At 66.1% G+C, this 14,161-nt stretch overlaps 4 protein-coding genes across 4 annotated transcripts in view; all 4 read left to right on the forward strand.

The window, feature by feature from the left end:
* Positions 1-2,331, forward strand: part of EMIHUDRAFT_96206 (hypothetical protein) — a gene marked incomplete at both ends in the record, with an annotated part of 3,223 nt that extends 892 nt beyond the window's left edge. Inside the window, 3 exons of the mRNA XM_005770875.1 lie at positions 354-701; positions 1,419-1,463; positions 2,201-2,331. Of these exons, the coding sequence (XP_005770932.1) occupies positions 354-701; positions 1,419-1,463; positions 2,201-2,331 (524 nt within the window). The remainder of the gene's footprint in view (positions 1-353; positions 702-1,418; positions 1,464-2,200) is intronic.
* Positions 2,332-2,800: 469 nt separating this feature from the next.
* On the forward strand, positions 2,801-3,453 carry EMIHUDRAFT_196818 (hypothetical protein; the record flags this gene model as incomplete). Its single annotated transcript, XM_005770876.1, has 3 exons — positions 2,801-2,952; positions 3,031-3,341; positions 3,413-3,453. The coding sequence occupies 3 exons, from the start codon at positions 2,801-2,803 to the stop codon at positions 3,451-3,453; spliced, it is 504 nt and encodes a 167-aa protein (XP_005770933.1).
* A 3,631-nt stretch (positions 3,454-7,084) lies between these two features.
* Positions 7,085-8,006, forward strand: EMIHUDRAFT_196819 (hypothetical protein; the record flags this gene model as incomplete). The annotated part of the gene is made up of 2 exons (XM_005770877.1): positions 7,085-7,501; positions 7,983-8,006. 2 exons carry the CDS (start codon positions 7,085-7,087, stop codon positions 8,004-8,006), a joined length of 441 nt encoding a protein of 146 aa, XP_005770934.1.
* A 4,043-nt stretch (positions 8,007-12,049) lies between these two features.
* Positions 12,050-12,856, forward strand: EMIHUDRAFT_196821 (hypothetical protein; the record flags this gene model as incomplete). The annotated part of the gene is made up of 2 exons (XM_005770878.1): positions 12,050-12,367; positions 12,608-12,856. The coding sequence occupies 2 exons, from the start codon at positions 12,050-12,052 to the stop codon at positions 12,854-12,856; spliced, it is 567 nt and encodes a 188-aa protein (XP_005770935.1).
* Between the last annotated feature and the right edge of the window lie 1,305 nt (positions 12,857-14,161).

Raw genomic sequence — 14,161 nt, forward strand, 5'->3', positions numbered from 1 at the left:
CCCGCCCCTCCTCGAGCTAGCGGCACAGGCGGTGGAGGAGGCGCTGCCTGCCACGATCCTCCTCGCAGGCGCGCGGAGTAGGAGGGGGCACAGCACAGCCTTGTGTTCGGAATTCCGAAGATCGGACCCACTGCACACCCACCACACCCCTCCCCCTCCACAGCCCGCGTCGGGCGACCGCCACCACCACACACACGCTGCACACGCCTGATCGGCGCGAGTGCGACGACTTGGTGGGAGGATGACGCCCCACTCTGTCGCCAGACCGTCCCTTGGGCGTGGAGAGAGGGAGGGGGCAGGCTCTCAGTCCGACCTTAGACTAAAACTTAGAGCTAGAGTCGCTTTCCTACTAGGCGCCGCCGGCCTCTTCGCCGCCCTGCCCGCCCTCATGCGGCGGGCCGCGCAGCGGCGTCTCAAGCACCAGCTGACGGCAGACGGCGCCACCAACGGCGGCGGCAACGGCGGCGGCAACGGCGGCGGGCGCGGCGGCGGGCGCGCGGCTATGCAGGCGGCGAGGGAGACGCATGCGCAGGCCGAGATCGTGGTCGAGATCGAGAACGACCCGTCTGCCGACACGGGGCATAGCACGGCGACGCCTGGCGCAGTTCCGGGGAGCGAGCGCGTCAAGGCGGCGGTGGAGGCGATTCGGGGGGTGGTTGGCACGGGCGCAGACGCGGCGCGCGCCGCGGCGGCGTGGGCAGGTGAGCTAAGGCTGTCTCTCGCGGCTATCTCTCGGCTATCTCTCTTGGCTATCTCTCTCGGCTGTCTATCGGCTACGATCTCTCGGCTTTCTCTCGGCTTTCTCTCGGCTTTCTCTCCGCTATCTCTCCGTCGGCTATCTCTCTCTCGGCTGTATCTCGGCTATCTCTCGGCTGTATCTCGGCTGTGCCTCGGCGGCGTGGGCAGGCGAGTGGCTGGGCGGGCAGTCGCAGCTGCTCGGCGTGCATCGCAGCGGCGAGGGGTGGGGAGGCGAGGAGGCGGCGGCGACGCCTCGCTCCACGCCTCGCTCCCTCCTTCGCCACATCGCGTGGAGAATGGGCGCGCCGCCGCCCGCCGTCGACCGTCCGCTTCCGCCCCTCCTCTCAACTGCGAGATTCGTTGCGAGAGACGGCTCGCGACGCGCTCGACTCTTGTCTGTTGAGAGAGGCACAGCGCTGGGGGCAAACATGCCCCCCTCCCCCCTCCCCTTCCCTTCACGCCTGGAATGGGGAGAGGGGGGGTCCAGGGGCTCTCTTTACCTGCCCCCCCCCCCCCCTCCCCCTCCCCTCAGGCGATCCACCGCCCTCCTCCTCCTCCTCCGCCCCCGCCGTCCGGCCACGCAACTCCTCCTCCTCCTCCCCCCGACCGCCGGCGAGCCCGTGGCCTGCGTCGCCGGCCAGCCACTTCACCCCTGGTTCACCCGTGATTCACCCTTTAAGGCGAGCCCGCGGCCTGCGTCGCCGGCCAGCCCGCGCCCGTCCTCGGTGCGGATCCGGCCCGACGGCAGCGTGGACGGGCCGTGGCTGGAGCTGGACGGCGACGCGAGCCAGAGGCGGGTGAATTCCATCGTTGGCATCGAAAAAGACCGTGCCGGGGTGGCCGCGGAGCGAGCGCTGGAGGAGGCGGGGCGAGTGGCGGAGGGCTCGCCCGTCGCAGGCTTGCTCGAGCGCGCACGGAGGCACAGCCTCTCCTCGGCAGAGAAGGCGCTGGCCGAGGTCAGCCGCGGGCAGAGGCTCTTCGACGAGCTCACCAGCGCAGAGGCGCCGAGAGAAGCCGAGAGAAGCCGAGAGAGGCCGAGAGAAGCCGAGAGAAGCCGAGAGAGGCCGAGAGAAGCCGAGAGGAGCCGAGAGAAGCCGAGCGTAACCGAGAGAAGCCGAGAGAAGCCGAGCGTAGCCGGTAGATCAAGTAGGAACGCCGAGCGTAGCCGAGAGTAGCCGAGAGAAGCCGAGTCAGATTCGCCGAGATTCGCCGAGAGCAGCCGAGCTCAGCCCCGATCAGCCGCAGGTCGCGGCGATGACGCCGCGCCTCAGCATCGACCTTCTGCTGGAGGAGCCGGAGGACCCGCTGCCGTCCGTCGCCGCCGTCGTCTCCCGCCGCTCCGCCGCCGCCGGTGTCTCGTCGTTGGCGTCACGGCTCGCGGCTCGCGCTAGTCCTTCGCCGGCGGACTGGTCTCCTGCGGGAGGGCCTCCCCCCTCCCCGCCGCCCCTCCGGGCGCACGAAGGCGTGAGGAAGGCGGCGGCGCTCGCCGCCACGACGGCGGAGCAGGCGCAGGCCATTCGGGCAGCGCTGCCGACGCCGCCAGACAGTCGCGCCGAGTCGCCGGTGCCGGCGAGCCGTGACGCGATGGGCTAGCGCGTCGATCGAGAGGAGACGAAGATTCGTCGCCTCGAGGGGCGGGGCGGGGCGGGGGAGGGGGGGGGGGGGGGTAATCGGAGGACGTAGCGACTGCCGATGGCGGAGGTCCCCACACAAGAAATGGCTCCCGCGGCTCAAGCCCGCCCACTCGCAGCTACGCACGCCCCACGGCCCTCACGTCTTCAGCGCGTATGTCGTGGATGTGTGGGTGCGTCATACCTGTCTCCTATGAGAGAGAGAGAGAGCTATGAGTCATCTCATATCTCTCTTCACAGCAGCGGAAGGAAATTTTCTTTGTGTTGAAACGGTGTATTCTTTTAAGAAAGTGGTTTTGCGCCAACTTCAGAATTTCACAACACAGCTCCCTCGCACGACACTGGGAAAGGGACTGGCGCTCCTGGCTCCTTGGCAGAAAAGAAATGGCGCGGCAGCACACAACTACACACACACACACATACACACATATATGGCCTCTTGTAGCAGCAGCGCTCTCTCCCACTTCATCGGCGTGGAGCGGGTGCTGGCCGTGGACATGGGCGCGCGCTACTGCGGGCTGGCCGCGCGCACCTCGCCACTCCTCGGCGTCCAGCGCGTCGGCGTCCTGGAGCGGAGGCGGAGGTGGCAGCCTCCGGGCGCGCCGCCGCAGCCGCCCGGCGCCGACGCGTGGGTGATCTCGCGCGAGCTGCGGGAGAGCAGCGGCCCGTCCCGCTTCGCGACGCAGGCCGCGGCGATCTGCTCGCTGGCGGCGGAGCTCGACGCCGGAGGGGTCGTGCTCGGCATGCCGTACCTCGCCGACGGCCGCCGCTCGCGAGAGTGCGAGCTTGTCGAGGCGGCGGCGGAGAGGCTGAGAGAGGCGGCGCCGCCCGGGCTGCGCCTCCTGCTGTGGGACGAGACGTGGACCACCCGGCTCGCCCTCGGGCCGGGCCGGCACAGCGCCCGCCGTCAGCACTGGGGCCACGCCGCCGCCGCCCGCCTGCTGCTGCAGGACGTGCTCGGCGCGGCGGAGGGTGCGTGTGTGGTGTGTGGGGCTGGGGGGGGAGTTCCCTCTGGTACGGGGTGTGGAGGGTGAGTTGACCAGGGGTTGTGCGCTGGGCCCTCCTGCTCGGCTCCAGCGAGTAGACAAGTCTTGTCGTCAACAGAGTAGAAGGATCTGACCTCGGGGCCGAGATGTGACCAAGCGCGGACTCAGCGGTCAGCGCTGGTACACCGTGGTTTTACCTCCTTCTATGCACGGAAGCGAGGACGGCTGCGGGCAACGGACGCGGCAAGACAGCGATATGTAGGCCGATATGGCATATGCGGCGTGGGTGTCGCAGCAGAGGTGTAGCTCCCGCCCGGCGGGACGTACGAGTTGCGGGTACCCGGTGGCGGTTGCGCCGGGTTTTGGAGAGCGTCGCGGCGGAGCGCATGAGCTGGTGTAAGGAACGAGCGAGACGTGCCCCAACTCCTACCTAGACGACCACGCTGTGGGGGTTGTGTTATAGCTATAGGAGTAGGAGTGGGGTGCAGGCTGCTCACCCACGGCACCGGGCCGGTGCTTGCACTTTGAATGCCGTGGGGCTCCTGCCCGTGTCCCGGGCGTGGAGATGCGAGGGTCGCCCCCCCTTGCCCCACCACTTTGTGTGTGTGGAGACGTTTACCTTACCTTACCTTACCTCCTACCTGGCCGAGCCTGCAGCTGCTAGCTCGTCTAGCGTCCACCGCCCGCCGGTGTCCAGTCCGAGCCTGACTGCGTGTCGAACCTGTGTGCGGGGTTGTTTTTTCTTCTGCTCGAGACGGAGCTGGCCGAGGCGATGGCGCAGGCGCGCCCACACCGCACAGTCGTGCCATGCTCGTAGCACTGATGGTGGTTGATCCTCGCGTCGGGATTCCTCCGGCGCGCCCGCACACCTGGCCCCCGCTCGCCCTCTCGCTCGACCGCCCTTCATGAAGAGAATCCCTGGTCTGGACGATTCTTTTCGCGGTATCCGCGGCGGGATATGGCGGGATATGGCGGGATACCGGGAGATACCGGGAGATACCAGGAGATATACACGTGGATATGATGAAGCGATAGCGATGGAATTTTCTCAGAAAATTATCTGAAAGAATTATAGAAAAAATGACATTTTTTCCGTATCGCTCTCTATATGATGCCTTGCCATTACCGCCGGGGGCGGCGCCGTCTTTACCTGGGGCAAGGGCGAGGGCAAATGCCTAGGCCACGGAGATGACCTGTCGAATCAGCTGCTGCCCAGAAGATCGAGGCGTGGACGCCGGGGCAGTGAGGTGGGGGAAAGAAGAAACCCCTCATCCACTCCAAGTGCTCCCCTCGCCGGGACGGCCGCCAAAAGCAAAAAGGCGAGGCCCTCACCGCCTCGCGCGCGCCGCTGCTTTTTGCACGCGGCGTCCCTTCACGGACCCTCTCCCGCTCCTTCTATCACGGACCCCCTCCCCCCCCCTCTGGCCAGGCGGGGGCGTGCATTCGCTCCCCACTGTTGGCCGTGGCGGTGGCCGCGCGTACTCTCTCCCTGCGGCCAGGCGGGGGCGCGTCTCGTGGACTCTCGCTCGGCCTGTCTGGACTTCGCTTTAAGCACTCTCGGACTGGGCTCTGTCGTCTGTGTCTGTGTCTGGTCATGCTCTGGCCTCTGCGGGTCGATGCCGCGGTCTGCGCGCACACACATGCCTGTCACAGAGCGCGCGTTGCATTTTTCAGCACAGCGCGTTACAAAAGGAGACAGCACGGCGCCGTACGCCTACGCGGTAACTGGTACGGCCGTACAGAGCCGTGATAGGCCGACGCGGCGCTGGGGGGTAAAAGGTACCTTGGCTTGAAGTATGGGTTTGAACACTTTTCCTCATACCACCAAAATTTTGAACCCACATCGGAAAGTTGTCGCCTTGAGTCGAGCGGGAATCGCGACCGAACATCCCTCTCTGGGCCCGGGCTCCTAGCCGGATAGGGGGTCTGTCCACACTGGCTGGCCCCTCCCAGATAGGTAGGTAGGTTAATGGTTGGGTAGTAGGGCTAGAGGGTCGCTCTACACTTAGCCTCTGCAGCGAGCGAGCGCTCAACTTAGCCCCCGCGCGGAGCCGGGCTCAGACTTAGACGCTGTATGGTCGGGGGCCATGTCCCATGAACTTAGACGACATAAGGCCAACTCCGGGTAAAACCCGGGTATACCTGAAAAGCCTTCATTCAGGTTTACCCGAACGAAAAATACCTGGACGGTCCCGACCAACGTATGCCGCGCACGACGCCATATCGCCTTCTCCCAGGGCCAGTGCGCTACTTGCGGCGCGCAACGCCTGCTCAAGTACGCGCAACGTACCATGTGCTGCCGCTATGCGTGTCTTAAGTGTACGTTGATCACGGTGGGAGCCTCTTGGCCCCAGGCCGTCCACGGCCGACTTAGCCGATGTAAGAGGCTCCCGCTGATCTTAGACCGCGCAAGCACTCCAACGTGGCTAGCCACACTTAGACCCGTTAGGCCTCCAGGCTCAGAACTTACTTAGACTACTATAGGGTGCCCACAGGACCCAAAGAAAATAGCTTCCCGTCTCAAAAAGGGACGCACGCGGCAAATCTGATGTTGGAGGGAGTGTTCCAATAGGAGCGAGGCCTCTTCCGTTGGGGGACCGAGTACATAGGAAACGAGGGTTTCCCATTGTGTCCCCTTCGCGTGCGAGCGTGACACTGCACTTGGCGCCGAGCGCCCGCGGCTCAGACCTTGTGCAAGCCGACCCTCGGTGCAAGCACCGGTCCGGACCGATGGCGCTCGGTGTGGAGCAAGCAAGACCCCCCCCCCCCCCCTCATCGGCGCGCGCCCGAGGTTCAAACGGCCGCCATGAGCACCAAGAGGACTCCTCATGGCTGCCTCCAAGTGGGCTTCGACCGGCCTCGGCTGGGGGGGCGGGTTGTCCCGGCTGCGGACGCGTTCTGCAGCCCCCTGGGATGGGGACAGCACCCCAAAACTACCCCTCGGCGGCATACAGCACTGCCAGCCAGCCTCTTCCTCCTCCTAAGGGCTGTACTATAGGCCATATTGCGCCGCCTCCTACTGGCAGCCGGGCGGGCGCGCGCCGCGGGTGCCTCGGCGCGCGCACGGCTCGCAAAGTTCGAACGAGTACTGACGCCCGGCCGCCTCAAGGCTGCCGGACGGCAGTACTCGCCTCGCAAGGCGCGCACCGGCTGCTCTGGCTGCTGCGCCGGCGGCCGCTGCGCTGGCCGCTGCTGCGCCGGCTGGCGGGCGGTACGGCCGCCGGCGGCCGCACGCTGCACCCGCGCCTCCCCTCGCGGGCGCCGTCGCGCCGCGCGCGCCCAACTCTGCTGGTACACGGCACGCGTCGTCACACAGCCGCGGAGAACAGGCGGTGCTGTGCGCGAAGCGCGCGCGCTGGATCCGGCCATTCCAAGGGTTACCTTTGAGAAGCTCCCCAGCGTCCCACCCTCCTAGTCACACTCTCAATATCTCGACTCTCCAACACGAAGTGCTGCGATCTGGGGTGGCCCGTTTTTTCTTTTCTTTTTTTGGGCCCTGTGGGCACCCTAACTACTACCCAACCAGTGGTAGGTTGGTCTTGTTTCGCCCAAAAGGGCCCTGCAATAGGTAGGTACCCCCTATTTTCATCTTTTTTCGCTTCGCTGCGCGGCCTGGGGATAGGTAGGTAGGTAGGGCGTTTTGGCGCGAGTGGAGAATCCCCTATCTGGGTAGGAGCCGGAACCCTGACATCAACGAGACGAGAGTGTGCAAGCACACGCACACTGCTGATGCCCATCGGCCCTCTGGCCGCACCGCTGCGCCTTTTCCTCCTCTCCGCTATCATGTCCGCGTCCTCGGGACACCGCATCCTGTGCCTTCACGGCAGCGGCGGCAGCGGCGACGCGTTCCTCGCTCGGCTCGCGCATCTGCAAGAGGGAACGGCCCGGTCATTTCATGCGATCGACGCGCCGTCGGGGCGGCGAACGTGGTGGACGTACTCGGCGGGCGAGCGATCCTTCACGGCCTCCTCTTACGAGGGCGCGGAGCAGAGCATCGCTGCGGTCGAGGCCGAGCTCGAGTCGGGCGGCTACGTTGGCCTGCTCGGCTTCTCACAGGGCGCAATGCTGGCGGCAATCGTCGCGGCGAGGGCCTCGCTCCGCGAGAGCTGCCCATTGCTGCGCTTCGCGGTCATCTGCGCCGCCGCCGTACCAAAGCCCTACGAGCCCCTTCTGGAGCGGCTGCGGGCGGCGCCAGAGGCGGCGGCCGCGCTTCCGACGCTGCACTGCCTGTCCGAGGCGCGGGCCCGCCACGCCATCTCGGCTGCGGCGCCTCGACTGCAAGTCTCGGCTGCAAGTCTCGGCTGTTCTCTCGGCTGCATCTCCCTGCTGTTGCACCTCGGTTGCACCTCGGCTGCACCTCGGCCGCACCTCGGCTGCACCTCGGCCGCACCTAGGCTGTAGCGTGACTCTGCTCCTCCTCCCCTCGTCCCGTCTGCGCATCGCCCCGGCTCCTCCCTCGCTGCACCCGGCGGCGCTCCCGTAGGTGGACTCGATCAACCCGCCCGAGCTGGGCGAGGCCGTCGCCGCCTGCTTCACGCACCCCGCCTCGGCCACTCTCTGGCACGGGGGCGGCCACGACGTGCCGCCGCCGCGCCTCGCCGCAGAGGTGCTCGCGTGGATGGACAAGGCCGTGGTGGCAGACGCCCGATGAGTCATCCGCGATTGTACCATACCCCAACAAATCCAAAACCCACAGCACACATGACACGCATCACTCTCGGGCCCCCGGACATCCCGCACACCCGCCGCCCCCGCCGCACGCAAGAGGAGTGCGACAGGAGGGTCCCACCGGCGCACCGCGCGCGCGTCGTGCTTCGTTTCGAGTCGCGGTTCTCGTGTCGGCGTCCCGCACACATGGATGACCATGCGGTTGGTGAGAGCTTTTTGGCTATACCATAGACCGTACACCCGACGAACTCTCACACGGACAAGAGGGCCCCACGGCACATGCATGATCATGCATCAGGTGCAACTGCAAGGCGTCCACACGATACCCCGCGACCTCTCAATCCCGCGACCACACCTCGATCTTCTTGGGCAGCAGCTGGTGCGACACGTCCTCCCCGTGGCCTAAGCTGCCATCGTCGCCCTCGCCCCAGGCAAAGACGGCGCCGTCAGCGGTGGCGGCGATGCTGTGGTCGTATCCAGCCGACACAGCGACAACGCGCTGGCCCGCCAGCGCCTCGACCTTCATGGGCAGCAGCTGGTCCTGCTCGTCGCCGTGGCCCAACCGCCCCGCGCCTCCAAAGCCCCAGCTCCAGATAGCGCCGGCGGTGATGGCGAGGCTGTGCTGCTCGCCCGCCGACACAGCGACGACGCGCGGATCAGCCGCCAAGGCCTCGATCTTCTTCGGCAGCAGCTGGTTTTGCTCGTCGCCGTGGCCCAGCCGGCCATCGGCTCCACCGCCCCAGCTCCAGACCGCGCCGTCGGCGGTAAGGGCGGTGCTGTGGATGGCTCCAGCCGACACGGCGACGACAAGCTGATCAGCAAAGGCCTCCACCTTCTTCGGCAGCAGCTGGTTCTGCTCGTCGCCGTGGCCCAGCTTGCCCCAGGCTCCCTGGCCCCAGCTCCAGACGGCGACGTCGGCGGCGAGGGCGAGGCTGTGGTCCTCTCCCGCCGACACGGCGACGACGCAACGACCTGCAAAGTCCTCGACCTTCTTCGGCAGCAGCTGGTTCTGCTGGTCGCCGTGGCCCAGCTTGCCATAGGTTCCATTGCCCCAGCTCCAGACGGCGCCGTCAGCGGTGATGGCGAGGACGTGCATTTCTCCCGCCGACACAGCGACAACGCGCTGGCCAGCAAAGGCCTCAATCTTCTTTGGCTGGCACTGGCCCTCCTCGTCGCCGTGGCCCAGCCGGCCACAGGCTCCCCGGCCCCAGCTCCAGACAGCGCCGCTGGCAGTGATGGCGAGGCTGTGCGCAGCGCCAGCCGACACGCGCACGGCGCGCTCGCCAGCCAGCGTCGACGGGAGGCGCGTCGGCGTGTTGAGCCGCGTCACGCCCTCGCCGTGGCCGAGCAGGACTGGAATGTGCTCCGCACAGCCGCACGACGAGAGCTGCCCCTCGCCGTCGATGAAGAGGCTGTGATAAGTGCCTGCAGCCGCCCTCGCCGGCGGGTTGGACTCGCGCAGCAGCGCCATAAAGCACACCCACCGCACGGCGCAGCTCTCGCCCTCTGGCTGCGCCGGCAGCTCGAAGCCGCGCTCTTGCGCCCACAAGCGGATGCCCTCCAGCGCCAGCGAGGCGTGGAAGAGCAGCGAGACGGCCGCGACGCGAGCGATGTCGAGGGGGCCGTCGAGGCGAGAGATGGCGCGCAGGAGGAGGTCCGTGGGGAGGTCGAGGAGGCGGGCGGGCGGCGGCGTGTCTGGTGTCGACTGGGGAGGCCGAGGTAGCGGCGCTCGTTTGCATCTGTTTTCTTTGTTTAGACTTCGTTGTTAATCAGGTGTATTTTATTTTGAGCTTAGCCTTCGATGTTATGAAACAAACGCAAGGCGGACACGGCATATCGCTCTCGGGCCCACAGACGTCCCGCACACCCGCCGCACACCCGCCGCCCCCGCGCGCGCCCCACCTCGGCCGGGAGAAAGGGGAGTGACAGTTTGGGATGAGCAAGCCCGAGTATGTTGAGTCCTGGCTCAACAACGCAGATAACAAGAGGGGGTGGTCCGGCTCCCAAGTCCGGCTCACGCGCCTCGAGCTTACCATCTACCGCACTGAACACTTTCGCCCCCTCGCTCCCAACCCATCCTCCCCGCCCCGGGCCGCGCCGCGCGATCTCGGGCGATCTCGCGCTATCTCGGGCGATCTCGGGGCCGCGCCGCGCTATCTCGGGCGATCTCGCGCTATCTCGGGCGATCTCGGGGCCGCGCCGCGCGATCTCGGGCGATCTCGCGCTATCTCGGGCGATCTCGGGGCCGCGCCGCGCTATCTCGGGCGATCTCGGAGCGTCGCTCGCGCGGCGTCACACCTGCTCAAAAAGGAAGGAGGTTGGAGGCAGGAGGTCACGCCCCATCCAGAGCGCCGTCGTCGCCGGGTTTTTGGCCCCCGGGTCGTCGCCCGACGGTTGCTGCGCGGGGCAGCAGACCATCGGACGGCGCGACGACGCCCCGTCCGGCACGCTCCCCCTCCACCCGGCTATTGCCGCACGAGCGCCCTCAGCGGCGGAATTTTTCCCTCGCGCTTCCTTGGGCCCCCGGCAACGCCGACGGACTTCCCGTCCCCCCACCTGCGCCGCAATCACCGCCGTGATTGTCGGCGCTGCGCCCCTTGGCGCTTGTGCATGTCCCGCGTGCCCGCCCGCCAAGGCTGGTGCCAAGGCCAACTCAACTGCCAAGGCTGGTGCCAGGGCCAAATCAACTGCCTGGCTGGTGCCAAGGCTCAAAGGCTCTCCTCTCTCTCTCTCCTCCCTCCCTCCCTCCCTCCCTCTCTCCCTCTCATCCCCCCCCCCTCTTCTCTCCTCTCCCCCTCCTCCTCTCTCCTCTCTCCTCCTCTCTCCTCTCCTCTCCTCTCCTCTTCTCATCCTCTCCCCTCTCCTCCTCTCCTCTCTCCCCCCCTCTCCCCCGGCAGCTTCCTCGAGTGCTTGGCCGGGCATCATGCCGGGGTAGGTAGGGTAGGGTCTGGGCCCTCCCCTCGGGTTTTCCCCTCTCTCACGCCGGAATTTTCATGTATGGCAGCCATCTTGCGGCCGGGCGGATGGCTGGGACACAGCCATCAGCCATCGGCCGGAGGATGGCTGCGCTGGCTGGAACGCAGCCAAAATGGCGCGTGATTGCTGGGAGGCGGAGTGGCCAAGGATGCTTTAATTGCAACCATGTGAATTACCATCCGGTAGGAGGGTTAGGGTTAGATCTAGTTGTACCAGCCTTCTTAGCACAAGGAAAAGGAAAGGAAAACAGACGGGGTGCGAGAGGAAAAAGGAAAGGATAACAGACGGGGTGCGAGAGGAAAAGCTTGTTCAGCCTAAGCACGGCACCCAGCCAGCCAGATGATCGGCATCTACGGAAAATTCTTCTCTGACTGTGCCTCTTTTGGTACCTGTGTCGAACCTGTGCGGTATGTATGTATGTAGAAAGATGAACAACAGTAAAGGAAAACAGAGGGTCCCCAGCACTTTGCGTTTCCGGAAATTTCCAGGGAAAACAGAGGGTGTTTGGTGCTCCATTCTGGAAACTCGCGAAAAGGCAATGAGGAGACCAGCGAGGGAGACTCCCCGCCTATGCAAGCCCCAGAGAGGGGCCGCCATCGCCGAAGCTGTGCCAAAGCATAACTCCAAAACCCGCAGCGGCCCAGGGGGCCTTGGGGGCAGCCTGCCGGACCGCCGCTGCGACGGGGCTAGGCACCAGAAGATGAGTGGAATTGATGAATTGGGCCGTTGTCCGTGCCTCCCCTCTATACGTCAGAGTGGGACCTACGCCGCGCCGGGAAAGGGGCGCGCCCGGTCCTCGACGGAGCCGCGCGCCCCAAACGACCCAGGCGGCGAGTAGTCGACCTCGAACCTTCGACATGTAGTTGCCCGTAGTTAGCGCCCGCCCGCCCCGCCTCCGTCGCTTCGTAAAAGAAAAACGAAATAAAAACAAGCAAAAGAGAAAGCGAAGCCAAAAAACGATTGCGTAAACGGCGTCACAAAGCCCGCCGGTTTTGATCGACAATCGTGAAATTTGACCGCCGTCGACCAGAAACGCATCATCAGGCTTCCATGATGCGCGTCCTCGGCTACCTTCTCCTTCCGGGCCTTGCGCTCGGAAGCCACTGCGACCGCGCCACCGTGCCAAGCTACTGCTGCTCTATTGGATGTGACACTGCGATCGACATGACGCAGTACGGCATGACGCAACCCACCTGTGGCCCTGGCGACACAACTCTCGCCGACATCTTTGCAGTCGCGTCGGCCGATGGCTGCAGCCCGCTAACCGAGGGGGAATGCGCATGGGGTCCATCCGCAGACGCGTCGTGCATCAGCCAGGGCTTCTGCCCGCCCCCGGCACCACCAGCCACAAATGGGTGCGTGCCGGGCGTGCTGGCGGCATCACCGTCGCCACCCATCTCGCCTCCGTATCCGCCGTACTCACCGCCGCCCCCCTCGCCGCCGCCGCCGTGGGCGCCGCCCCCCTCGCCGCCGCCCCCCTCGCCGCCCCCCCCCTCGCCGCCGCCGCCGTCGCCGCCGCCCCCCTCGCCGCCGCCTCCCTCCGCCTCGCCTGCGCCGCTACCGTCCGCGTCGCCGTCGGTGGCCCCTTTCGGCTTTACACTCCGCCAGGGCTTCTGCGCTGACGACAACGGCAGCAAGTGCAAGGAGCTTGGCCGCGAATTTCACAAGGGTGACTACGGCGTCGCGCGCTTTGCGTGCCGACAGCTCTGCGAGGCGTGGCGTGGCTGCCAAGCCGTCGAGCTTCTTCGCCTCCACAAGGTGTATTCGCTCTGCAAGGTGTGCGGTTCGGCCGCCACGCGCACGAACAAGGCGCCGGCGAACAACGTCGAGTGTCTCACTTACAACAACGGGGAGTGAGGCTGGTTCCCTGGTGCCCTCCCCTGCGCTGGACGGGTACCCCCCGCCCCGAATACACAAGCTTACCTGTAGGCGGACACGATATGCACCAAGGCCTGCGACGAGAAACGCGCGCGCGGGGGACGAGGACCCGTGCGCGGGGGACGAGGACCCGTGCGCGGGGGACGAGGACCCGTGCGCGGGGGGCAAGGACCCGTGCGGCTGGGCGTGCGGCTGGGTCTATGAGGGGATTGGGGCTGGCGCAAGAGGGCCTCGGCGCCATCCACCGTGGTTGCATGTGCATGTAGCGGGGACCGACCGGCCGGGGTGGTGGGTGGCGCCTCTCACCCGGCGTCGTAGACGTAGTCCGCGTAGATGGTTCTTGTGCAGCGTCCCGCCATGTAGTTGCTTGCCGGTTTCTGCCTGCTTGTTTCTGGGCTAGGTGGTGGCGCCCACGTTGCACGTAGAGCATGTGTACGTAGTAATGGATGTTCTGCCCGCAGCCCGGATTTTGGCTTTTGCTCGCTCGCGGAGCCTAAATCACCGACAGGGGACTACATGATCCGTACGTGAAGGGTGGAGGGGCCCACCCGCAGAGCTAGGCGGCGTGGGCGCCCCCCACTGGGGCCGAGGGTAAAAGAGGACGTCTGCCGGTGATTGTCCCATACCCCAACAAATCCAAAATCGGCGTCATCCAACGCAAATATTTTGCAGACAGACAGCACGCGGCTCCACCCCCCCTTCAAGCAGCCAGTCGGCCTGCGGCCGTAGATGCGGGGTGCACGGCCCGCATGCGTCGACTAGCAGAGGAGACGTGGTCTGGTACATTGATGCGGTGGGCGTGCACCCGTTCCGCGCGCCCATCTACACGAAGGCGCTGCCACTGCCCGGCGCCCCCGGAATCAAGTATGGCAACGGTGAGCTGCTGCCGCTCGGGCGCTCTGTGAGGAGAGAGCTAGAGGGCGTGATCCACGGCTCTGTCTATTGAAGTATCACGCATTCCCTGTGGCGTGAGGGGCGCATTTGCACTCGCGTGAGCGACGGATCTCGCGCGCGAGAGTCGCGCTTATAGCCTGCCGTGCAGCGAGAGCGGAGAGGCGCCGCGTCGGTGCGGCGTGGTCTTGCAGTTTTGCAGCTTTTGCACCACCGATTGTTGTGTGGGTTCGTGCAGGCGCTGCCGCTGGAGGGCTTGGCCTTGCAGAACGAAGCCGCCCCGCGGGGTGCCGGGCGCCCTCTTTTAGATCCCCAGCCCGGCGGGCCCGCGCAAAAATCGAAAAATTTAAAGATCCAGAAAGAAGAGGACCCCGAGAGGCCAAAACCTGCCCG

The sequence above is a fragment of the Emiliania huxleyi genome (genome assembly GCF_000372725.1).
Source record: "Emiliania huxleyi CCMP1516 unplaced genomic scaffold EMIHUscaffold_4, whole genome shotgun sequence".
NCBI classification, from domain to species: domain Eukaryota; phylum Haptophyta; order Isochrysidales; family Noelaerhabdaceae; genus Emiliania; species Emiliania huxleyi.